We start from the raw sequence: 25676 nt of genomic DNA on the forward strand, positions 1-25676 counted from the left end.
ACCGAACACAGCAACAACAAAACCGTTAAAAGTATACATTCAAATTTAACATTTGGGAAAGAATGTTTTGCTCTATGATAACAGTGAATCCTGACTCTTGCCCTTGGTAAGGGGGAAAAATTACTTGTCATGCCTATAATTCCCCTTGTATGGAAAAATTAAATTGTTCTTGTTTCTAAAAGGAAGTAAAAAATTCCCCGTACAACCTGGTTATTTATAAGCAAATGAGAAGTTGAATCATGTGATGAAGTTACTACTAACATATACCAACCATCGTGGTTCGGGTAGGAGAGCCGTTATTGGAGATAAGGTGAAGCAAAGTGAACAAACAATCATTGGAAGGTACAGTGGTGAGATTTTACATTTTCTATCCCATCCAACCAACAAAAACGAGTGGGGGCATATTGTGGGCAAAGGACTGTCCCAGGGCTCTTGTCTTGCTGGACTCATACATAATTGTGACAAAAGCATTACTTTACGGATACTCTTAAGGCAGGGTTTCATGATCAGGGTACTATTAACATTTGGGACTAAGTAATTTTTGTGACAGGGAGCTGCTCTGTGAATTACAGGGTGTTTTACAGCATTCCTGGAGGCCCGTAGCACACTGGCCCCCACCAGTGGTGACAACCAAGATGTCTCCAGACCCTGTTGATCTCGCCCCCGACCAAAGCTCTAAGGAGAGAAGGACTTTTGCTAGTACTTTGCGGTATCCCATGTGGCAGACACTATGGAACACCAAACATTGTAAATGTGTAATTTGCATTTCCAGTGTAATTATCCCACCTAATACTTCCACTCCAGTTCTGGTTGATTGAAACAATATTTGAATTTACCAACTACTTTTAAAAACTAAATAGACTTAGTTATAAGGAAAAGTTGAGATGTTACTAGGCTATCATGAAAGAAAAAGACATATTTAGGAACTGACACTTTCAAAGTCTGAAGAGCAGTTTATAAAGGAAGCTGAACCCATCTGTTTATTAGGTGTACGCTGTGCTGTATCTATCTGTCTCATCTGACTCTTTGCAACTGCATGGACTATTACCCTCCAGGCTCCTCTGGCCATGGGAGTCTCCAGGCAAGAATCCTGGAGTGGGTTGCTATGTGCTCCTTTAGATCTTCCAGACTCACGGATCGAACCCTTAGCTCCTGCGGCTCCGGCATTGCAGGCAGAGTCTTGATTGCTGAGCCACTGGGGAAGCCCTTTCCAGAGCAGCACTTCATGCATATCTGAATGCATTGTTAACTGTAACACCGTGAGGCTGCACAGCGGATAGCTAAATACCCAAACCCTGTTCTGGGACAACCTGGGGCAAACTGAGCTACATCGATGCCTCAGGGCTATGTAAAATCCTCAGAATCGTGCTTGCAGCATTATCAGATTTCCAAAAATGTTTTTTTTCTCTGTGTGAGAAGGAACTCCGAAAGTATTCCTTAAGTAAATGTGAGCTTTTTCATTGAAGTTAGAGAAACAGAAAAACCAGTTCATGATTTTACAATGGGAAGTCCTGTAATAACAATTAAACCATTTATTCAATAAAGAAAATGTTCCAGAACCATATTATGCTGTCTTCCAGAGGTCAGTTTTCATCATAATGTTTCAGCAGCAGAATTTCTCACTAGTTTACAAACAAAACAAGTAGCGTTTAGAAGGATCCCGAAGCTCACTCAGGCTGATGGTGACAAGGCATGTGACTCACGGAGCCGGAATCTGGACTCAGGTCCGCTTTCTCACGAAGCCGATTCCCGCTGCACAGGTCTCCGCCTCTCTGAGGACAGTCTTAACGGAGCCGCTAACCACACCGGGCGGCAGGCTAGCTCACATGCCTAAATCACACGAATTAGCTCATCTAACACTCCCGCAACTCTAGGTACTCTTATTACATTCTGGATATGGAAACAGACTTGAGGAGGCAGAATAAATCATCCAAGATGGAGTAGAGGGTAAAGTTTGGATTTACCTTTGAGCAGCCTTTGAGGGCTTCCCTGATAGCTCAGTTGGTAAAGAATCATCTGAAATGCAGGAGACCCCAGTTCAATTCCTGTGTTGGGAAGATCCCCTGGAGAAGGGAAAGGCTACCCACTCCAGTATTCTGGCCTGGAATTCCATGGGCTGTATAGTCCATGGGGTTACAAAGAGTTGGACATGACTGAGCAACTTTCACTTTCACAGCCTTTGAGTAGAAGCTAAGTTTGAATTCGGAAAACTCAATCCAAATTCAGGACACCTGGACTCTCGGCTACTCCTCCTATCCCTTTGCCGAAGAATGTCAAGAGACCCAGAGCCAAGGGGAAGGTCAGAGCCAGGATTAAAATGGGTCAATTATGGATCAGGAAAAGGAGCTTAAGTCTTTTTGTGAAAAGTCACTGTCAGATGGCCCAAGGCAAGGAAGTGAGGGATAGTGAGGGATCCGTCAATACGCTCTGGGAACCTCCACCAGTTTCCTCATCCATAAAAAATAACCAAACGAGATGATCTCGGAACTCCCGCTGGTTCTGAAGAGCCTCATGTCGTTGCAGTTTGCACCACTCCCTTGCTTCCAGCCTCCCGGCAGCTCCCCGGTGCCATCCTACAGTCTCTCCCGGGAGCGGGCTGCTAACCCTGCACAGGCGGCTGTCCCCGCCTGCCCCTGGCTCCCCTCCTTGTGTTCCTCAGTCACAGTGCTCTGGTCACAAGCGTGACTTCTCTGGACATGTCCTTGATCAGGGCCTTTATACTGACTTTTCCCCTGCCTGGAATGTCCTTCCCTGGATCTTCCTTTGGAGGCTTCTGAAATGCCATGGCCTTCAGTAGGTCTTCATAAGTCACCGCGGTGCCTCTGGTAACATCCACTGCCTTGCTCTTCTCTATTTCACAGGAAGCCCGGGTCCCTTGTTGCTCATTCATTTATCATATTCTAGGCCTATCCGTTCCCAGGTAAGCTCCATGAGAGCAGGATCTTGCCCATCTGGCTCGTGGCTGCAGCCCCTGAGCCTGGTACATTACAGTACTTGATAGGTGTTTTGAATGAATGAGTGGATAGGTGACTACAGCTTTGACAGCCCACATAGTACCTAAAAATAATAAGCACATAACAGGAGTTCAAAAAACATATAACAGTAGTAATGAAAGCTAGGATTTATCAAGCTCTAAATATTGGCACCATGCTAAATCTTTTTATTTTTTTACAAATTAGTCCCCTTAAACATTGGTCCTTGCCACAACTCCAGAATGTGGGTAATATTATTTTGGCTTTTCAAATGAGGAAATTGAATCTTTGCAAGACCAAGCAATTGGCCCAAGGTCAGAGTGTTAGTCAATTAGCCCAGTTTCAAAACCAGGTCCAATTTCAGCACAATGTTATTTGTTACTGGCTTCTGGGTTTTCCTTGTGGCTCAGCTGGTAAAGAATCTGCCTGCAATGCGGGAGACCTGGGTTCGATCCCTGCATTGGGAAGATCACCTGGAGAAGGGAAAGGCTGCCCACTCCAGTGTTCTGGCCTGGAGAGTTCCATAGACTGTACAGTCTATGGGGTCGCAAAGAGTCGGACACGACTGAGCGTCTTTCACTTTCTGTGAAGAAAGGTTGCTATTGCTTCCATTCGGATTAGTGACTTTGTATTTCAAAGAGTATTACTTGGATAGTTACTACTTGTGTCCTGGAGCTGTCATAGATACCTAGGACTCAAAGTCGAATAATGTGATACAGCTTTCAATTTCAGATGGCTCAGTTTAATAAAAACTAATATACAATTGTGCTAAAATGGACTTCTCTGTGACACGAACACTCCTCGCCGCCCCTACAAAAAACCCACACTGCTGGAGCCTCTCTTCTTAATTGTTCCCCTGAACCTTGCCCAGGTATTTAATTTTGCATTTATTACATTATATTCTAACAATGTAGCAATGTCTCGGATGAACTGAGAGCCTCTATGTAGCAGGTGATTTACATACAGTCCCTAATTAAGTCCTTGTAACAAGCCTGAGGCTGGTATCATTATTCCTACTTTACAAATGAGCAGTCAGCAGCTTACTGAGGTGGTGGATCACAACCTGCTGATCGTAATATAGTGTCAGATTAGAATGTGGTATGGAAAATGCTAGGGTAGATGGATATGCGTGCAAAGACCTACGGGAGCCCCAAGAAGGGGACGGTTCTCAGCCTCCACAGATACTTACTTGAAACCTGTAATTGTAACCAAGAAGAGACTAGCAAACTGTTTATTATCTTACTAGCTTTATAGTTGAATGTCTAATAAACTATGTATATTTCACTTTGTAAAATATATTACCAATATATTTACTGGAGGGAACAGATACTTTACCATTTTATTTTATATTTTTATGAAGATTAATATGTTAGAAACCTTTTTATTATGATAATTGGAGCACAGACGTCAAGATTTTTGTATTATAATTTCCTGATATATAGCCTGCCATTTTTTCCTTCTGGGGCAGAAAAATGTACGTTTCTTCAGGTACTGTAACAGTTTCTTTATTTAGAATTATTCTTAAATGAACGGTCTTCCTGTCCAGTAGAAGCACAAGTGTAGGCTAACTAATATTTTTGACACATAAAATCCAATCTTAGAGTAGTCGCTTGAACATAACTGAATCATGACTGCCTGCTAAGAATGCCTCAGTAAAATAAAGTTCCATTCTGAATGCATTACGTGAAGGCACAAAGTCGTCTCTATCATTAAAAAAAAAAAAGGACAGAAAAAAGTGCTAAGACAATTAATGTAATAAAAAAGAAGTTAACAAAAAAATGTAGATCTCTACAGAATATCAAAAGATGAAATATTTTCTGCCTGCAGTGAGTATGCAAGTTCTCTCCAAGCTCAGTTCTGTGGGGAGGGTCTGCCCCACTAAAAATGAGTTCATTTTCCAGAAGTGAGAGAGGAAGGGGGAGACTCACTTGAATAATAAGAATCTATTTCCTGAACTGCAGTTTGGTGGTGTTTGAAGTTTTAGAAATATTTAATAATCAAAATGTGCTTCTTTACTTCCATGTAAGTAAAGCCACAGTCCAGCTTCACAGAAAACAAGAGACAAGGATTCCAGCAGGTCTGAAAACCTAGCTACCTTAACAGAATCTTTAGAACCCACTTTATATTCATAGACTTAGTAGTCAGCTCTTAACACTTACCAACAATACATCTCCAGGGCCTAGTGAAGAATCTCATATCAACTGCAAGGCCCTCGTCTTTTCAATTAAGTAAATATTTGAAAATTATGCAAAGAATCAAAATTATTTTAGGGGACTCCACAATATGTAGCTGCTGCTGCTGCTAAGTCGCTTCCGTCGCGTCCGACTCTGTACGACCCCAGAGATGGCAGTCCGCCAGGCTCCCCCGTCCCTGGGATTCTCCAGGCAAGAACACTGGAGTACAGTATGTAGCTGCTGCTAAGCTGCTAAAGTCACTTCAGTCGTGTCCGACTCTGTGTGACCCCATAGACGGCAGCCCACCAGGCTCCCCCATCCCTGGGATTCTCCAGGCAAGAACACTGGAGTGGGTTGCCATTTAGCTACAGAGTCATAAATAAGAGGTTCTTTGCAACTACAAACTACATTCTGTGATGGTATCCTTGCATGCACGCACAGTCATGTCTGACTGTTTGGGACCCCATGGACTGTAGCCCACCAGGCTCCTCTGTCCGTGGAATTTTCCAGGCAAGAAAACTGGAGTGGGTTGCCATGCCCTCCTCCAGGGGATCTTCCCAACCCAGGGATTGAAACTGCATCTCTTGTATCTCCTCCATTGGCAGGCAGATTCTTTAGCACTGTGGCATCTGGAAAAGAACTGTGATGGTACTAGAAACCAAAAATACTCATTGCCTAAGAATTCATGGTGACATCAACCAAAAGACTCCAGCACAAAGAGGTGCACACTTTCCTGGAATTTTAGGACAATAACAATTACATCTAACTGTGAATCATGTTTGTGTGGAACTGACTGAAATAAATAGCAAATGATGACTTTTGAGATCAATATTGCAAAAGTTTGCACTAATATTATAATTAATTTTTTATTTATCTGTATAAGTAGTATGATGTTTAGGCTGATAGGATTGTGTAAAACTGTGTCCAGCTGACCCAATGTTCCCTCTAATACTATGCTCTCAAAGATCACAGCAATCCACAGGACAGAAAATCCTTCTCTTTTTGTGGCAAAGCCCCTTGAGGGAAATGAAATCTACCCCCACCAGAAAACAGTCCTGACTTACGCATTAGGTACTAGGAAACAGAACTTCAGGCCCACAGTACTTTTAGATATCCATGAAAATGTTTTCTTTTAAAATCAGAAGAAAAAAATGAATACTTATATAAAAAATGTTTAAAATACATAATATTAACATATTAATCTTTATGTCAACACAGCAACAAATTCACGTATGTGTATGCGTGCCCTTGTGTGTGTGTTTATGAAGAAGGGATCCATAAAGGCAAACAGCCTAAGGCCCAGAAAAGCCATAATGTTGCCTTGCCTCAAAAAAATATCCCGTTAAATTTCTTTGAATTGATTCTTAGGTATAACAGATGCCAAGTTTTCTTTGGCAGCCAACTTCTGAGTTTTCACCTTTTTTCAAGTTCTCGTCATTTCGCAAGATGTTCTTTTACCCAATTCGTTAGAAGAGTGATTCTTTAGAAGTCTTGATAGCTTTAAATCAGTATTTACTCGCCTAGGCAATCTTCCTCTCGTCCCCCAAGTTAATTTTTTAGAAAGAAAGGAGGTAGGAAGAGAGGTCAGGGTGTCCATATGCTACCTTGTCAGCTAGCAAGGAAATGTCCCTCTCCCATGCACGTGCCCAAAGGAGATCCGTCCTGGGTGTCCATCGGAAGGACTGATGCTGAAGCTGAAGCTCCAATACTTCGGCCACCTGATGCGAAGAGCTGACTCATTGGAATAGACCCCGATGCTGGGAAGGACTGAGGGCGGAAGGGGACGACAGAGGATGAGGTGGCTGGATGGCATCACCGCCTCAATGGACATGAGTCTGGGTGGACTCCGGGCGTCGGTGACGGACAGGGAGGCCTGCGGTCCACGGGGTCGCAGAGAGTGGGACGCGCCCGAGGGACTGACGGGGAAGCAGGCTCGCCCGGCGCGGACTCCGCGGTGCGCGCACGGCCGTCCGGCAGGGGGCGCGCGCTGCCCGGCCCTCCGCGCCCTCCGGGGCCGCAGCCCCGTCCGCCCCAAGGTCACGCTCCGCGCCCCGCGCGCGGGCGCAGGGCCGGGACCCCGAGGGCGCCCCCGGGCTGGGGCCGCGGCGCGGGCGGGGCGGACGGCGCGCGGCCCGGGCTGCGCTCACAAAGGGCGCCCGCGCGGTCCAGCCCCGCGGGGCTCGGGGCGCGCGCACACGCTCCGCAGCCCAGTCCGCGCGGAGCAGCCCCGGCGCCCGGCGCAGCGCCCCGCCGGCAGGGCGCTCTCCCCGCCCCCGGAGCCGCGCCCGCGCGGAGCGCACCTCCGCCCGCGCCCTGCCGCCGCTCCGCCCGGGCCCCCACCCCGGGGCCGCCCCCACGCGCGAAGCTGGCGGGCGCCTATAAGAGCCGGCGACGGCGCGGCCCGCGGACACTCGGCGCGGGCTCCTGAGCGGCGGCCCCCGACCCCGGCGCGACCATGTCCCATCACTGGGGATACGGCGAGCACAACGGTGAGTGCGGGGCGCCCGGGCCGCCCCCCGGGGCGCGGTGGAGGGAGCCCTGCGCCCCGCGCCGGGCCGGGGAGGGGGCGCGCACCGCCGCGGGACCCGCGCGGCCCCTCGCGGGTCGGTCACCACCCTGTGCCGACCCAAGAGGACGCTAGGAAGGGGTGCCGCGAAACACTGGTCGTTGATCGCAGAGAAATTAGGACACTCCCCCCTCCCACCGCCTTCATCCCCTCTCCCCCCAACCCGCTTCATCCTCGGCACCACCTGTGGCTAAGATTCTCAGCACGAACTGTGCCCGGGCGTTTTCTTGTGCTGGTGGTTTGAATCCTCTGCGCCGACCTCTGAGTTTTCCTGATTTCTTGACTTCTGAGGTCAGGCGGTCCCCAGGAACCCGGCTTTTTCGGGGCCACAGGTCCGGGTTCCCCCAGGCCCGCGGACGTACCGGCAGGATGTGTCCGGCGCGTCTCTGAGCGTCTTGCGGGGTCCGGGGCTTCTCAGGTGCTGGAGATCCCGACCCTTCAAGGCGAGGGGGTTGGCGGGGCTGTGACTCAGTCCTTGCCTCTGGCAGGAGAACTGAGGAAGGAATCTCCCTTTGCGGGAGTGTCTTTAGGAAGCTTGCTCCTTGAAATCCTAATCACAAACCCAGGGTCAGCCGCTCAGTTTCAGTAAAAGAAACATAAAAATAGTTAATATGTATATGACGCTCACTGCTTGTTCTAAAAGCGTTACATGGATTGTGGTTAGTTCTCACACCAACCTCTATGAGCCAGATGCTATTGGTACCCCATAATACAGAGGGGAAAACTAAGGCACAGATCAAATGTTTTCCCAAAGATTGCTTGCTAAATCGTTTCAGTTGTGTCCTACTCTTTGCGACCCCATGGACTGTAGCCCGCCAGGCTCCTCTGTCCATAGGATTCTCCAGGCAGGAATGCTGGAGTGGGTTGCCGAGCCCTTTTTCAGGGGATCTTCCTGACCCAGGGATCGAACTGGCGTTCCTTGCATCTGCCTGCATTGGCAGGCACTTTACCACTAGCGCCACCTTGTATCCGACTGTGAAGTGGTATGGCCAGAATTGGAGCCAAGCAGGTCCAAGAATCATTGCCCTTTCCCCGGAGTTGGGGTGTGCCCTTCCCCACGTTGTGGGGGCTCACACATCTGTTCAACCCCAGGCCCTGAACACTGGTATAAGGACTTCCCCGTCGCCAACGGAGAGCGCCAGTCGCCAGTTGATATCGACACCAAGGCCGTCGTTCCCGATCCAGCTCTGAAGCCTCTGGCCCTTCTCTATGGGCAAGCGACTTCGCGAAGAATGGTCAACAATGGCCACTCTTTCAACGTGGAGTTTGATGACTCTCAGGACAAAGCAGGTCAGTGTTTACAAAATAACTTGTGTGTTGGCAGCAGCTCTTTTCCCAGCTTAACAGGCGCAGGACCCCCCCACCCCCACCCTCCTTTTACTACACTCTGATCATCTTCGTTGGATTTCAGCCTCTGGGAAGCAGGGTAATTTTTTTGAAGTGGCAGGGGCTGTTTCTCCCCATACGATTCCCGGTTGTTTCTATGTAGGGCATTGAATAACTGTGCTATACCTGAGATAAGTAAAAAAAAAGGCAGGGCCCCTTGGTGACAGAGATCAGCAATGAGGAGACTTGCAAAAACTGAACCTTTTAGGGTTGGTTTTCACCGTAGCATCCAGAAGAGCGATGAACACCCGCCGCTTTAAAATCTGGAAATTCTTGAAACATTGTGTTTGTGAATATTTTCTCAGCCTTGGGCCAGTGTGATAAAGGTGCCTGTGTATCTTGGTATCCATCCAGAATTTCATTCCATAAACGAAGATGTTTTAGAGTTGGTGGACATACCTGGTCCCTTGCTGACAAAACCAGTTACCACAATTTATTTCTAGTAGTGCTGTTTACAGAACACTCTTTGCTTCTTCTTTTTATTAATTTTTTCTTGCTTAGAAGTAGAACGATCCCCTTCAGACACAGTAGCAGCCTTCTTTGCCCACTGGTTGATTTCCTGGCCAGTCCCCTGTTTTCCCGAGTGAACTGAGTGAGTGGTGCTGCAAACACGTTGTGTGTGGTGGTGGTGTGTGACTGGGAGTGTGTGTAGCATTGCACAAAAGGAGAAGAGACAGATCCAACATTCGGCAACGCTGTCAGAACGTTCGCCTAATGACCTGCAGTACCAGTATATGAATTTAATTATAATCATTGTAGTCGAGTTGCCTTGCCTTTTTCGGTAGCTGTCCGATGTGTTCAGTACAGTTTTGAAAAAATTCTTCTTCCTCCCTCCTCTCCTGGGAATGATAGTAACTTAAGCCCTCTAAGTTTTTGTTTTCTTAACTGTAAAATTGGAGTATCTATTACAGCGGAAGTATTAAATGGGACAGATATATAAAGCCCAGTGCCTGGCGGCACCTAAGATTCCTCCATGAATGGCCGTTGCTCTTGCCGGCTCTTCACAGCACTTGGCTGCCTTTATTAGGCAAGTGCTGTAGCTGATGAAAACTTTTTTTTTTTAACATGGTAGCAAGTGAATAGGATTTATTAATGAGAAAGAAAGTAAAGTTTTTAAATTGCTTTAAAATTACTTCTTACCACTTGATGATGTTTTAAAATCTTATAACACGTATTTTTCCAAACATGCCAGTTATTATGTTAAACTATGAACTGATTTTACATATGACATTATTACATAGTAATATGTTTTACCATGAATATGTCCAGTTCTGATGGATTTCTACATGAGCAGTAACTGATGAGAGCCAGCTGCTGCTGCTGCTAAGTCACTTCAGTCGTGTCCGACTCTGTGTGACCCCATAGACGGAAGCCCACCAGGCTCCCCTGTCCCTGGGATTCTCCAGGCAAGAACATTGGAGTGGGTTGCCATTTCCTTCTCCAATGTGTGAAAGTGAAAAGTAAAAGTGAAGTTGCTCAGTCATGTCTGACTCGTAGCGACCCCATGGACTGCAGCCTACCAGGCTCCTCCGTCCATGGGATTTTCTAGGCAAGAGTACTGGAGTGGGGTGCCATTGCCTTCTCTGGAGAGCCAGCTACCTTTTTCTAACTACCTCTTCTGGTGAATAACACACACATTACTAAAGCAACTGTGTGTGTTTGATTGTGAAACAGATGAAAACCAAGTGGTTCAGATAGAGGCTCAAGTCCATGTCTTTAGAGACAGATGTATTATTCACTTAGTTTTTATATAAGAAAAGAAAAATCTCACTAGCACAACCTTTGTGTAAGACAAGTCAGGCACCCGGAGGTCAGGATGGAGCCGTGGTCCCTCACTCGCCTCCCCTGAGCCCGTGCTGGGGATGCCTCAAGCAGGAAGACGAGCAATAGGTGCTGACGGTCACTTTGGTGGGTGCAACAAGGAGGTGTTCTGAGGAAACATGGAAAGCAGGTTTGGAGTTGGCCCGAACAAGTCAGAAAAGACTTTTCAGGGTCAATAAGGTTTGAGCTTAAAGGATGAGGCTTGAAGGATTTCAGCGTCTTGGAGGAGACTCCCAGCAAAAGGAAGCAGGAAACAGGGGGGACTTGAGAGAGCCAGGCAGGAGGTACACTAAAAACAAGAGGAATGAGTGCTAGAGAGGTGGTTCTCCTTTACAGACGAAAGAACCCTTTGTAATTTGGCCTGATACCTCTTCAGCATTTGCAGGTGTTTTGATTAAACAAGGAAGCATTTTTTTTCTAGAATATGAATATATTAAATGTTGATGTTAAGGGAAAACACATCTACAGGATAGAAAAAATAAAACCAAAGATAGCATGCAGAGAAACACCCTTTGGACTTTTTCTTTTAAGATCCTAGACTCTCAAGTTAGAACACATGGTGGAGGTACTCTAGTCAAACCCACTTAAAATAAACATGAAGAAACGGGATGCTCAAGAGTTCAGGTTACTTGCTAGTCGTCTCCTTCCTAGTTTGTTGGAATGAGACTAAATGGCAACTACTGAAAAATGGAAATTGAATAAGAATCCTTAAATGACAGTTATAGTTAATGTTTAGTGTGTTCATACCATGCCATACTTTTAAAAACTGATATACTTTTCTGTTCTAAGTCTAAAAATAATTTTTCATTTTGTTCATTCAGTTTTTTAAAATCTGTAGTTTATTATCATCTCTTTTTATTAGGAATTATTTTCACTGGGTTAATATTTTAAGATATCCTTTATTTTCTATATTTAAATGCTTCAGTTCATTTACTCCCCTCCCCTGCACCCAGTGAGATATCAGTCTTTAAGAACTTTTCATAGGCTCAGATTTTCGGATATATCCTAAATGTTCTTACACCCAAACTTAAATACTTGGGTATAAGGAACTGAACTGGTAGAATCTATTGTTATGTTTAAGCTTGCAAGAATTCTTTTTAAATATGGAGTTAATAGGCTTTAACTAGGAACTTGGGTTAAAGCTCTCCTCAATCTTCTAAGTGCCTTTAAAAAGAAACCACCTGAAATTAATGAAAAAATGTTAATCCTGTTAGGTTTTTTAAATTATTAAAAAATAACTCTCCCTGTTTGAGATCTTTTATTACATTCTTTATCTGGGAAGAAAAGAATAGTAGTCAAATTATTAACTCCTGCTAACTTATTAACTTTTACTAATGAGTTTAAAACTCTCTTGCTGTATTGCAAAGTTAGAGGCAAATATTGAAAACCAGAGCTCGAATTATTGGGCCAACCCTAAGCTTCTGTGAGATAGACGAAAGCATTCTAGACCCTGTATTTAATTGTGTTCATGTCAAAGGGTTACTTAAAAAAAAAAAAGAAACACAAAAGCTGTCAAATAATTGCCATAAACCTGAAACTAGAAACTGCTGTTCCCTTCTGGCTTCTTTGTGGTTATGTTAGCGAAAGTGACAGCTACACATCTCACTACTGAAAAAGAAGAGTGTGGGCATCTTTCCCTCAGATTTGTCTCTGCTGACACTTGCTTTTTTAACCTTAGCAGGTAGCCCTAGAATGGCTGACCACTGCCAAAACCCCAAAACAGATTAAGTTTCAGATTCTTCATAGAAATGAGTATTCACCTTTTAGAAATGTTTTTTAGTAGACTATTTACTTCATTAATAGGAATCCCTTAAATTTTAAACTAAGGATTATTTGGACTAGTTTATTTATGTTTTGAATTTAAGAGAGATTATTGACGTTCACTAAGGTCTGTAGTTTATTTGGATGCATCTTATATCATGAACACGTTAGTAGCTCAGTCATGCCTGACTCTTTGTGACCCCGTGGACTGTAGCCCTCCAGGCTCCCCTGTGCATGGGATTCTCCAGGGAAGAATACTGGAGTGGGTTGCCATTTCCTTCTCCAGGGGATCTTCCCAACCCAGGGATTGAACCTGGGTCTCCTGCATTGCAGGCAGATTCTTTACCAGCTGAGCCACCAGGGAAGCCCTCGCATCTTATATTAAGTAATATTAACGTGATCAAGAAGGAAAAAATATTAATGTTACATTTATAGTTTTTAATTCGCATTAATAGCTAGTTTATTTCAATGTTACTAAAATGAACCTTTCACAAGTAGCATAATTTACATAAGTAATATGAATAAGAGGACAGATGATAATGTTACTTTTAGTGCTTCTGTTGTGTTTTATATATAGTATGTGTAACTGATGGAAGATCAGGAAAATGAAAGTCTTCTCGGGCTCTTGATTTTGTGGTTTGGATTTAAATGAAGTCTGGAGGTGTCTTGAGCAGGACCTTGGGTCTTGGAGTAGAAAACCCCATTCATGTTTCTCCATCGCTTGTGGAAGACGTTTCTGTGGTGCCACAGATGATGGACTCTACACACAAAAATGCCTGGATTTTTCCAGAGGGAAAAAAATGCAGTCAGCAGTTTCTGCTATTCCTTAAATCTATTTTTTCATTAGAAAAATGAAATTTTAAAGTGGAGTAGTTTAGAAAATGGCATGGAGCAATCAAATTAAGTAAAAGAGTAAGTTCAGTTCAGCCACTCAGTCCTGTCCAACTCTTTGCGACCCCATGAATCACAGCACGCCAGGCCTCCCTGTCCATCACCAACTCCCGGAGTTCACTCAAACTCATGTCCATCAAGTCGGTGATGACATCCAGCCATCTCATTCTCTGTCGTCCCCTTCTCCTCCCGCCCCCAATCCCTCCCAACATCAGAGTCTTTTCCAATGAGTCAACTCTTCGCATGAGGTGGCCAAAGTATTGGAGTTTCAGCATCAGTCCTTCCAATGAACACCCAGGGCTGATCTCCACCCAGAATCCTGTGTAAGTTCCCTGTCTTGAATCTCGTCTTTCCTATTTCTCAAGTAAAAAGATGCACGCTACCTTTATGAGTGTGTGTGTGTCGCTCAGTCGTGTTTGACTCTTTGCAACCCCATAGACCTTATGGCGGAGAAGGCAATGGCAAGCCACTCCAGTACTATTGCCTAGAAAATCCCATGAATGGAGGAGCCTGGTAGGCTGCAGTCTGTGGGGTCGCTAAGGGTCGGACACGACTGAACGACTTCATTTTCACTTTTCACTTTCCACTTTCACACATTGGAGAAGGAAATGGCAACCCACTCCAGTGTTCTTGCCTGGAGAATCCCAGGGACGGGGGAGCCTGGTGGGCTTCCGTCTATGGGGTCACACAGAGTCGGACATGACTGAAGTGACTTAGCAGCAGCAGCAGACCTTATGGAGTTGGAAATGACATTCCTTCCCCTGGAGAAGGAGATGACAACCCACTCCAGCATTCTTGCCTGGAGAATCTCATGGACAGAGGAACCTGGCAGGCTACAGTTCATGGGGTCACAAAAAGATGGACATGACTGAGCAACTAACACACTAACACCTTTCCTAATGACAGTAGGGGCTTCCCAGGTGGTGCTAGTGGTAAAGAATCCACCTGCCAAGGCAGGAGACCCAAGAGACACCGGTTTGATCTCTGGATTGGGAAGATCCCCTGGAGAAGGAAATGGCAACCCACTCCAGTATTCTTGCCTGGAGAATCCCATTGACAGGGGAGTCTGGCGGGCTACAGTCCGTGGGGTCGCAAAGAGTTGGATGTGACTGAGTATATTCTATTTACAGTGGACTTCTCAACTACATAGTAACATAGCTTTATTTTAACAGAAGCTCAAATAGATACCTGGTAATAGTAGATTAGTCCTGAAAGTGTTTAATCGTTGAACACTCAGGCATTTCTTTTTTTTTTTTTTAGTATTAGAAAGCCTTATATAATAAAAGCTCATATTACTCTTGCCTAATTCTAAGTCTTTATAAACTTTATAAACATATTTTTTTAAGGGTATGTATAGTTATAAATTGTATTTTCATCTTGGAAAAAGTCTATTTGGGGGGTATAAGGATAATTCTTTAATTTTTCCTTTATTATCAGATTTTTAAAAAGCACTTTTACAGTAAGTTTTTTAAAGTTTTAAGAGATGTGATTAAAGTTTTAAGAGATACATCCACATTCATGTTTCTTAATAGATCAGTAATATAACACCATTTTAATTTGTTCTCTCTCTTTTTAAAACAAATTCTTTTCTTGTCCTGGCCTATTGTAAGGCAGAGCTGTCAGCCAGAGGTTGTATCAGGAGCCACAGAAGGACCCAGCTGCCTAGATATCTTCCAGCCAGCTTTATCTTTTCTTTGAATAGACGAACGTGTGCTGCTACCAATTAAGTGTATTTAGGTGAAGTTGTCCAAACAAACTTTATCACGAAGACCTTGTCCCTTGGTTTTACAAAGCTGGAGTTATCTTGGGCTCTACTCTGCTGAATTATAAGCCAAAACTAATAAAATTCACTTACAGCAAAGGGGTTCTATTTCCAATTCTAGCGAAATAAACCTGAAGTAGCAGAATCACCCTAATTTTAAAAGCTTTTAAAGATGTCAGTTTGTTGCTGGTCAGTCGCTGAATCGTATCCGTTCATGACCCCATGGACTGCAGCACACCAGGCTTCCCTGTCCTTTACCGTTTCCCAGAGCTTGCTCAAATTCATGTCCGTTGAGTCAGTGATGATATCTAACCTTCTTATCCTCTGCTGCCCTCTACTTTTGCCTTCAATCTTTCCCAGCATCAGGGTCTTTCCCAGTGAGTCAGCTCTTCGCATCAGATGGCCAAAGTATTGGAGTTTCAGCTTCAGCATCAGTCCTTCTAATGATACTTTCGGTGGCTCAGAGGTTAAAGCGTCTGCCTCCAATGCGGGAGACCTGGGTTCGATCCCTGGGTCAGGAAGATCCCCTGGAGAAGGAAATGGTAACCCACTCCAGTATTCTTGCCTGGAGAATCCTGTGGACGGAGAAGCCTGGTAGGCTACAGTCCACGGGGTCGCAAAGAGTCGGACATGACTGAGCGACTTCACTTCACTTCAGTCCTTCTAATGAATATTCAGGACTGATCTCCCTTAGAATGGACTGGTTGGATCTCCTTGCAGTCCAAGGGACTCTCAAGAGTCTTCTCCAACACCACAGTTCAAAAGCATCAATTCTCCGGCAATCAGCTGTCTTCACAGTCCAATTCTCACATCCATACATGACCACGGGAAAAACCATAGCCTTGACTAGACGGACCTTTGTCGGCAAAGTGATGCCTCTGCTTTTTAATATACTCTCTAGGTTTGTCATTGCTTATAAATATATGTCATAAATATATCAGTTAAATCCCATTAATGCGTATAAATTAAGTAAAAGCTTTTTGGAGGGCATGGGGGAAACAGTGATTTATTGCTATTTTAATCCGCCCCTAAGACACAGCTCGTTAATTATCTACAGATAGACTGCTGTCTAAGAGTGTGATTTCTGGTATGAATTTAAGTATAACAACATTACATTAATACCAGAATCATGGGATAGTTATTAAAGTTAGAATTTTAAGAAAGCACTATGCACTGCATCTCACAGATGATCAATCTGTGATGATCAGTCAATTCTTAGTGAATAAATAATTGAAGGTATCCATTTTACAGATGAGCCAATTTAGGTCAGAGTCTAAATAGAACATTTTAAGTATAAAGCTGAACAGTAGCAGTGACAATCCAAAATGGCTTCCCTGGTGGCTCAGATGGTGAGGAATCTGTCTGCGATGCAGGAGACCTGGGTTCAGTCCCTGGGTCGGGAAGATCCCCTGGAGGAGGGCATGGCAACCCGCTCCAGTATTCTTGCCTGGAGAATCCCATGGACAGAGGAGCCTGAAGGGTTACGGTTCATGGAGTCACAAAGAATTGGACATGACTGAGGGACCCAGGGATGGGGGAGCCTGCTGGGCTTCCGTCTATGGGGTCGCACAGAGTTGGACACTACTGAAGTGACTTAGCAGCAGCAGAGGGACAAGCACACAATCCAAATTCTAAAGAATTGGGGAAACTTGTCGAGAAGAAGTGATTTTAAGATCAAGGGAATGCTTCAGTTCAGTCGCTCAGTTGTGTCCAATCCTTTGCGACCCCATGAACTGCAGCAAGTCAGGCCTCCCTGTCCATCACCAACTCCCGGAGTTTACCCAAACCCATATCCATTGAGTTAGTGATGCCATCCAACCATCTCATCCTCTGTTGTCCCCTTCTCCCCTGCTTTCAATCTTTCCCAGCATCAGGGTCTTTTCCATTGAGTCAGTTCTTTGCATCAAGTAGCTAAAGTATTGGAGTTTCAGCTTTAGCATCAGTCCTTCCAATGAACACCCAGGACTGATCTCCTTTAGGATGGACTGGTTGGATCTCCTTGCAGTTCAAGGGGCTCTCAAGAGTCTTCTCCAGCACCTCGGTTCAAGAGCATTAATTCTTCAGCACTCAGCTTTCGTTATAGTCCAGCTCTCACATCCATACATGACCACTGGAAAACCACAGCCTTGACTCGATGGACCTTGGTTGGCATGCTTATTGTCTCACAAATTCTAGTGAGAAGTGGCATCAGAGGCTGGCGAAGCTGAAGGTCGCTCACTGGGCCGAGGCAGAGCAGAGGTTCCTGACTTTGCAGGTGTGCGATGGCCCAGCATTGGCGGGCCACTGCCAGCACCTCCTGACTGATTCACAGAGGAATTCATAGTCCCCTGAAAATCTCCTCTCTCTGAAACCTGAACCTGTGACTCCCAAACAAACCTGGAAGGAAAGTGTCCTATGCTCAGAAGACAGAAGGGGAAAGCATCCATCCTTCCAGTTAGTGCAAGTAAAGAAAAAAAAAACAGTTGACATGATTCCATTCAGCTCTGCAAACTAAGCCCGAGTCTAGATTTAATTTTCACAGAGTGAAAATGAAAATTTAGTACTCTAAAAGAAGATTGAAGACTGTGATATTCAGCAGTGTGCATGCTCCATGTGCATGGATGAGTTTGTGTGTGTAAAAGTGTGTGTGTGTACCACCAGGCTCCTCTGTCCATGGGATTCTCCGTCAAAAATACCACACCTCTTATGTCTCCTGCATTGGCAGTTGGGTTCTTTACCACTAGCGCCACCTGGCAAGCCCACATAAATATTATCTATATTTTTTAATTTTAGTGCTGAAAGATGGACCTCTTACTGGCACGTACAGGTTGATTCAGTTTCATTTTCACTGGGGTTCCTCTGACGACCGAGGCTCTGAGCATACTGTGGATAGGAAGAAATACGCTGCAGAGGTAAGGTAGACTTTTTATTTTCTTTCAAAAGATTAATTTGTAAATTCAGCTCAAACCATTTTCTTTACAAAGGATCTTCATATTTTCTTCTTGTAACCTTTATTTGTGATATTACGGTTAATGCTGCAAAGTTTTCTTTAAGACCTCCAAGAACACCATTTGCATAAAGTAAATGAATTCAACTCAGAGGATCCTGTTTTAAAGTAAAATCTAAAAATAAATGTTCCTCAAAGGTATGCAACACTTTGTCTTAGAGTTGTTGGAGGAATCACTTGCTATTATGCCAAGCAGTGGACAAGCAGAATTAAAATACAAGTTTAGATTTATAATTATCCACATTTCGCCTTCTTTCGTGAGTTCTAGCTGTGAAGATACCTGTGTCGGCTTTTATCCTGTTTAATCGTTTGCTGTTTGTGCTTCTGCTTTAGCTGCACTTGGTTCACTGGAACACCAAGTATGCGGACTTTGGAACAGCATCGCAGCACCCTGATGGCTTGGCTGTTGTGGGTGTTTTTTTGAAGGTCAGTTGATGGCCCAATTCTCCCTCCCGCCCCCGTTTCCAAAAAAGATGAACTGGACAGAACATTCATAACAAATAGGACATTCTACAAAAAGCCTAGGAAATGCCTTTGGCTCTGAAGTATTTGGGGGCTTGTTTTCCTGCATATTTGCTCATCTCAGTGGAGATAGAGATAAAAAGACAATTCCAGAGGTATTTCTTAGGTACTGTTTGGATGTAAATGTGAAGGATGTTTACACATGAAATGTGAAATGAGAAAAAGCAATACTTGGGATAAATACTAGTACTCTTTTTTTCTCTCGTTCAGCCTTAAGCTGGGTAGTACTGTTCCATGATAGAGAATGCTAAATTAAGGCCAGGTTTTGGAGGAGTGAAGGACAGTCACTCCGTGTCATAGAATCCAGGCAGCAGGAGTGGGACATACTGATTGAGCTGCCCCCCGGATGGTTATAAACCCAGTGGAGAAGGGTCTGGCTACAGATTCGTGGTTCTAGAAATCCTGTGTCAAGATGACAGCTGCACGCACAGGTGACAACAAGTGAAGTGAAAGTGGCTCAGTCGTGTCCGACTGTTTGTGACCCCAGGGACTACAGTCCGTGGAATTCTCCCTGCCAGAATGCTGGAGTGGGCAGCCTTTCCCTTCTCCAGGGGCCCTTCCCAACCCAGGGATCCAACCCCGGTCTCCCGCACTGCAGGCGGATTCTTTACCAGCTGAGCCACTATAAGTGTATGAGATCACGCAAGGAAACCCTGACGAGGGGGGATGACACTGCTCAGTGAGCAACCCTGAGAAACTGCAGCCTGGGGGGAAAGACCCTGAGTAAATGATCAGCAGGGAATACAGGAGTCAGGGGAGATTTGGGAGGCTGGAGGAAAGGTCGAAAGAGGGGGAATTTTGCAAAGGAGGGAAGACAATAGTGCAAAATTCCACGTGAAGCTTAAAGCAAGCATTTGAACAGTGCTGTTGACTTTGGCAGTTGGAGGTCACTGGTGACATCTGAGAGGGTAATTTCAGGTGAACCACAGGGCCAGAAGCAGGTTGTCAGTGAAAACAGAGCAGTCAGACTAAGAGTGATGGGTGGTGGTTTTTGCTTCACCATTTCAAGAAATTATACCTTAGAGCTGCCTAATCGAAGAATGGTGTAGTGCCAACTGTATATACTGTCTTGTCCTTTGTGTCTTTCTATAGGTTGGTGATGCTAACCCAGCTCTCCAGAAAGTCCTTGATGTGCTGGATTCTATTAAAACAAAGGTACAGTTGAATTTTTTTGACACCTACATAGCGTACCTGTTTTCCATACCTGACTCATTTTTTGAAATTCTTTTGCTCAAGCTGAGTAGTCTCGGTTTGATGGGTGGTGCTTAGATGAGCCCTTAATAAAGGTTACATGTTTCTCATATGTTTATGTAACTTAATCTTTATCCCAAAGTTGATCCTAATGCTTGTATAATTTTCAGACTTGTATTTATTTAATCTTGCTTCATGTGAACATCCATATGCAAGAATCAGAGAAAACTGTGATTGCAAGGAGGCTGAACGACCACCTGATCCAGTTATTCACTCTTCATAGGGCAGATATTTTCTGAGTACTTACTATATGCTGGTCACTTTGTTAGTCTAGGAAATGCACTGGAGAACACGATGAGTAAGGTCCTGCTTTGTGACCTCTTTGAATTCATATTTAAATCTATGTGCTGCAATGGCAAGCCACTCCAGTACTCTTGCCTAGAAAATCCCATGGATGGAGGAGCCTGGTGGGCTGCAGTCCGTGGGGTCGCTAGGGGTCAGACACGACTGAGCGACTTTACTTTCACTTTTCCCTTTCACACATTGGAGAAGGAAATGGCAGCCCACTCCAGTGTTCTTGCCTGGAGAATCCCAGGGACGGGGGAGCCTGGGGGGCTTCCGTCTATGGGGTCACACAGAGTCGGACACGACTGAAGTGACTCAGCAGCAGCAGCAGCAGCTGAGGTCATGGGTCATCTGCTTATAAATACTGCTTTCATCAGCAGCAACCTGGCTTTATCAAACTCATCCTCAAATTAAAGCAGCATCTATCTTCTGAAAGGCTTACCTGTTACCCTGAACTTGACTCCCTTGATTTGTATAGAATAAACCTGTTCCTACAACACTAATTCAGAAGGATGTATGCACCCCCATTTTCACTGCGGCTTTATTTACAACAGCCAAACATCCAGTAACCAGTGTGTGGGTAAGAAAACGTGGCAGGCGGATAGATATGGATGGGGCTTCCCAGAAGGCTCCACCTCGCAATGCAGGAGACATGGGTTTGATCCCTGAGTTGGGACGATCCCCTGGAGGAGGGCATGGCAACCCACTCCAGTATTCTTGCCTGGAGAATCAGTCCCATGGACAGAGGAGCCTGGAGGGCTACAGTCCATGGGCTGGTGAACGCGTAGGATAGGACTGAAGTGGCTAAGCTCAAGACATAGACAGATAAAATGGACTCAGCCGCGCAGGAGAATGAAATCATGCCATTTGTGATGACATGGATGGACCTTGAGAGCATTAGGCTAAGTGAGATAAGTCGGATAAAGAAAAACAAATACCAGATGAATTAGTGGAATCTAAACAAATAAGCAAACAAACACAAAACCAGCTCACAAATACAGGGAATCAATGGTGGTTGCCAGAAGCGGGAATGGGGACCAAAAATGGGTGAAAGGGGTCAAAAGGCACAAATTTCCAGTTATAAAGATGTTTTTGGATTGACTTATAAATAAATCAAAATAAGTGAGAAGGCAGTGGCACTGCACTCCAGTACTCTTGCCTGAATCCCATGGATGGAGGAGCCTGGTGGGCTGCAGTCCATGGGGTCGTGAAGAGTCGGACACGACTGAGCGACTTCACTTTCCTTTTTCACTTGCATGCATTGGAGAAGGAAATGGCAACCCACTCCAGTGTTCTTGCCTGGAGAACCCCAGGGATGGGGGAGCCTGCTGGGCTGCCGTCTATGGGGTCGCACAGAGTCGGACACGACTGAAGCGACTTAGCAGCAGCGTAGTGACTATAGTTAATAACACTGTATTGGCTCTTTGAAAAGTCATCACAAGAAAATTCTGTAACTGTTTATGTTGAGAGATGTTCACTAGACTTATTATGATCATTTGATAATATGTTCAAATATTGAATCATTACATTGTATTCCTGAAACTAATATATGTCAACTATACTTAGCAGCAGCAGCATACATCAAAAAAAAAAAAACAAACAACAACTAAATCTTCCTTCCACTTGATCCTGTTTTCTCTGAGCCTTTCACCTTCGCCCAAGCTAACTAGTCTTACCTGACAACTGTCTCTTTGCAGCAGCCTGTCACTCTTTGGACAACTTTTTCCCATTGCTTCTGTTTCTCTAAAGTGGGGTGTCCAGAACTAAATGCAGTTCTTCAGTTCTAGTTGAACCATCAAACAGTACAACAGGACAATTACCTCCTCATCAAGGATATGGTCTACATGTTCTGTTCCTACATCCTAAAATCCCGCCACTTCAGTGGCAGCAGTTTCACTTTAAATACCGTCTAAGATTAGTTTGAGTGTACTCCGGGAGTTGGTGATGGACAGGGAGGCCTGGCGTGCTGTGATTCATGGGGTCGCGGAGAGTCGGACACGACTGAGCGACTGAACTGAACTGAACTGAACTGAACATTAGTTAATGACAATGAAAAAAATAAGGGATTGTTTGAGAGGACAGATGAGCAAATGGGCCAGTGAAATTGCTAGTCAGGTTCTCTTGCTCATATCTGCTAATCTAAGTTTCCACGTCGAATGTCTCCTGTTAATTTCTTTTATTCTGTTTTCTGGTGAATATGGAACGTCTCTTTAAAAAAAAAAAAGGAAGGTTTTTGACTCTCCAAGTTGAACATGTCTGTTTACCCTTCTCCTGCGTGCCCCCCACCTCTGATCACATGATGTATTTTAACCTGGGTCTTTGCCTTGTGTTCCAGGGTAAGAGCGCTGACTTCCCTAACTTCAATCTTTGCGGCCTCCTCCCTAACGTTTTGGACTACTGGACCTACCCTGGCTCACTGACCACCCCTCCTCTCCTCGAAAGCGTGACCTGGGTTGTGCTCAAAGAACCTGTCTCCGTTAGCAGTCAGCAGGTCCGTTTGCTCAAGTCAGGGGGAGCACGTAGTCCAGGCAGAAGGACTGGACCTTTGGAAGCAGACAGACCTGGGCTTTAATCCTCCTGCGCTCCTGGTGCCAGCAATAGTGCTTAGCAGATGTAATTCGCATTCAACAAGAACTTGTTATTAATCATAACCTTAAGCAGTTGTTTCTTTTTACTCTGAAGTTGGATAACATTGAAGATTACCTGAGAAAGGTGTCTGTCACCCAGTACATGCTTTTTTGTACATTAGGAGGAATCTGAAGCCTGGAACAAAGGGATTTTATATTCAAGGCTGCATAGCCATGGATGATAATTTCTAGCCGACGGCTCACTCACCTAAGAGCTTACTGTCGTTTATTTGTATCAGAATACGTTCTGGATTCTGACAGAGTTGAGAGTCATCCCTTGGATAAAAAGCATCTATTAAAAGTCACTCCAAGTTGCTTTAGCAGCTTAGACCAGACACACATTTCCTATAGAGCGTAGTTTGTGCTGTTCAGCGCACTGCAGTGACAACGGTGGTGTGTGTTAACAGTAGTTGACTTACACGGAAATTGACTTCCTCTGGAATTTTGTTTGGCAAAGAGATCAAGTTCAAGGCTATTGATTCTCGGGCAGCTGCCTTGCTTCCCAAACCATCATTTAGTGAAAGGGAAGTGACACTTTCAGAAATGGCCTCAGAGAAGGAGGAGACTGGTGGAGGGCTGCCTGGGTCACGTCACTCTGCTGGGAACTCACCCGAATTTAAAAGGAAATCAGAACTACCCAGTGATAAGGACTGGAAATCCCAGCGTGGGCAGATTTAGTCCTGTGCTTCTGTAAATTTTAGCAGAGATGTCAGCCATCATTAAATCCTGGAGCCTGCAAACCTGGGGTCATTTTATCTAATTGTACCCATGCTAACGTTTATCTTCCCTGGGGCAGAAAACAAAACCTTAATTTGGATCTAGAATTGTTATTATTACTTTACATATCCAAAATATTTTATAGGTTTTTGACGTTTTATTATGTAATTAAAAGAGGAAAAAACAAGCTAATTGAAAATTTCCTTCAAGTAACAGCAAGATGTTTATTTATTCTGTAGAAATTAATTTGTTGTATAAAAGTATATATATGTAATCTATATGTGATTATATATCTGTTGAGAATCAAATTAAGTTTTGAACATTGCCATCTGAGACTGTGAATACTGGGAAATGTATTTCAAGATTTAACACAAGCACGATGATTGAATGCTCTAGTGAAACTTGTATTTCATCTTTAATTTTGTCTTCCAGATGTTGAAATTCCGTACTCTCAACTTCAACGCGGAGGGCGAGCCTGAACTCCTGATGGTGGACAATTGGCGTCCGGCTCAGCCACTGAAAAGCAGACAAGTCAGAGGTTTCCCCAAATAAGGCGGCCCCAGGGCGGTGTCCAGGGCAGAGTCTTTGGGCCTCCCCTTAGCTTAGCACAAGTCCACCTTGGTGAACTGGGCCCTCGCTGCTTTGCGTCTGGCTTTCTAGACCCTTCATGTCTCACCTGATGTGCTTATTACTAAAATGTGAAATCCTAGACCGATTGTCACGACTGACAGAATTGCTGTGACTGGTACTTTGCTTACGATAGTAGCCTTTCTGTGACAGAGAACATAAGAACCTTGATTTTGCTCGCAGAATGTGGGGTAATGAGCGCTCAATGGTTCAGTAAAATGCTATTTTTAAACTAAAAGAAGGTAGGATGATTGAGTGCAAATCTATATACGGGGATAAACTGAACTGTGTAATATAAATCAGGTAAAATAGTCTTGATCCTATGTAATGTAAATCAGATAAATGTTTGTGATTCCAAGATGGTATAATAAAGAAAAACTTTAAATTCTTATATATTTGTAGCAATGGTATCTTAATTATGCTATGATTTAGTGACTTTTGAACTATACAGATGTAAATGAATTATCTATAAAAATTGTTATAGTTGTGATAGAGTATATTTCCATTCAAATAATATATCGTAACTTAATAAATATTGTATTTTAGATACATTCTCTAATAAAATCTGGAATTCTATCTTGGATTATTTTATTTTATGCTGGGTAGTGGGTAATGGTGAAGGAGCAGATGTATACTTTTTAAATTCGCATTAATTCACTGTAAATAATAAGTCATCATAATGGGCTTACTCATAATCAAGAGTCTCCACAGGAGGAAACACCCGGAAGGTTATCTGTGTTTGCCATGCGCTCTTGTGAGCTTTCCGAGCACTGGCTCGTGTGATCTCTGTGAGGGCAGATCCTGAAAAAGGAGAGGAAGTGCTTACTAGAACTGCAGGAGGGGGAGGGGAGCCTTCCTGAATCAACATATGCTCCTGGGAAACGCAGAAAATAAAAGTAAAATAAAAATCCATTTTATTCAGAAGAGGAATCCAGTGGTCCGCAGAAGTGACAGAGTCGTCCGAATCTTCGGAAGGTGACTCATACCTGCTCCAGGTGGGAAGCAGGGTGAGCAGATGAAACGCCAGTCTCCTGCTCCCGTGGCTGTCTTGGATTTAGCTCCATGCCCAGACCCTGGGATGTTTGGCTAATGAGTTACTCTGGGAAGCCAAGTTTAACACATGACTCAGGTTTCGCACTTTGAGGGGAAAACAATAAACCTCTTTGCACCAGAGATGTCACTAACCCACTCTCACCTGCTTTGCTAAAGAACTGAGCTGAGTTTTCTGTAAAAGAAAGATCACAAACTTCAGAGTTTGATGGTCTGTTGTGAATCCCAGCTCTTCTCAATCTCTATGACCCTGGGTGTAAAGAGAGGATAACACCCAG

General features: G+C 44.4%; 1 protein-coding gene across 1 annotated transcript; it reads left to right on the forward strand.

The window, feature by feature from the left end:
- The first annotated feature begins 7303 nt into the window (after window positions 1–7303).
- On the forward strand, window positions 7304–24925 carry CA2 (carbonic anhydrase 2). Its single transcript, XM_055432499.2, has 7 exons — window positions 7304–7635; window positions 8805–9002; window positions 18106–18224; window positions 18653–18745; window positions 19934–19996; window positions 22713–22868; window positions 24154–24925. Exons 1-7 carry the CDS (start codon window positions 7602–7604, stop codon window positions 24271–24273), a joined length of 783 nt encoding a protein of 260 aa, XP_055288474.2. The 5' UTR covers window positions 7304–7601; the 3' UTR covers window positions 24274–24925.
- The last annotated feature ends 751 nt before the right edge of the window (window positions 24926–25676 follow it).

The sequence above is a fragment of the Moschus berezovskii genome, chromosome 16 (assembly GCF_049115385.1).
Source record: "Moschus berezovskii isolate FMDL1 chromosome 16, NW_MosBer_1.0, whole genome shotgun sequence".
Classification (NCBI taxonomy): Eukaryota; Metazoa; Chordata; class Mammalia; order Artiodactyla; family Moschidae; genus Moschus; species Moschus berezovskii.

Coding starts and splice junctions, on each gene's coding strand:
- CA2 (XM_055432499.2), top strand. CDS start 7,602: ATGTCCCATCACTGGGGATACGGCGAGCACAACG. Junction 18,225..18,652: donor GGAAGAAATACGCTGCAGAG/GTAAGGTAGACT, acceptor CTTCTGCTTTAG/CTGCACTTGGTTCACTGGAA. Junction 19,997..22,712: donor TGGATTCTATTAAAACAAAG/GTACAGTTGAAT, acceptor CTTGTGTTCCAG/GGTAAGAGCGCTGACTTCCC.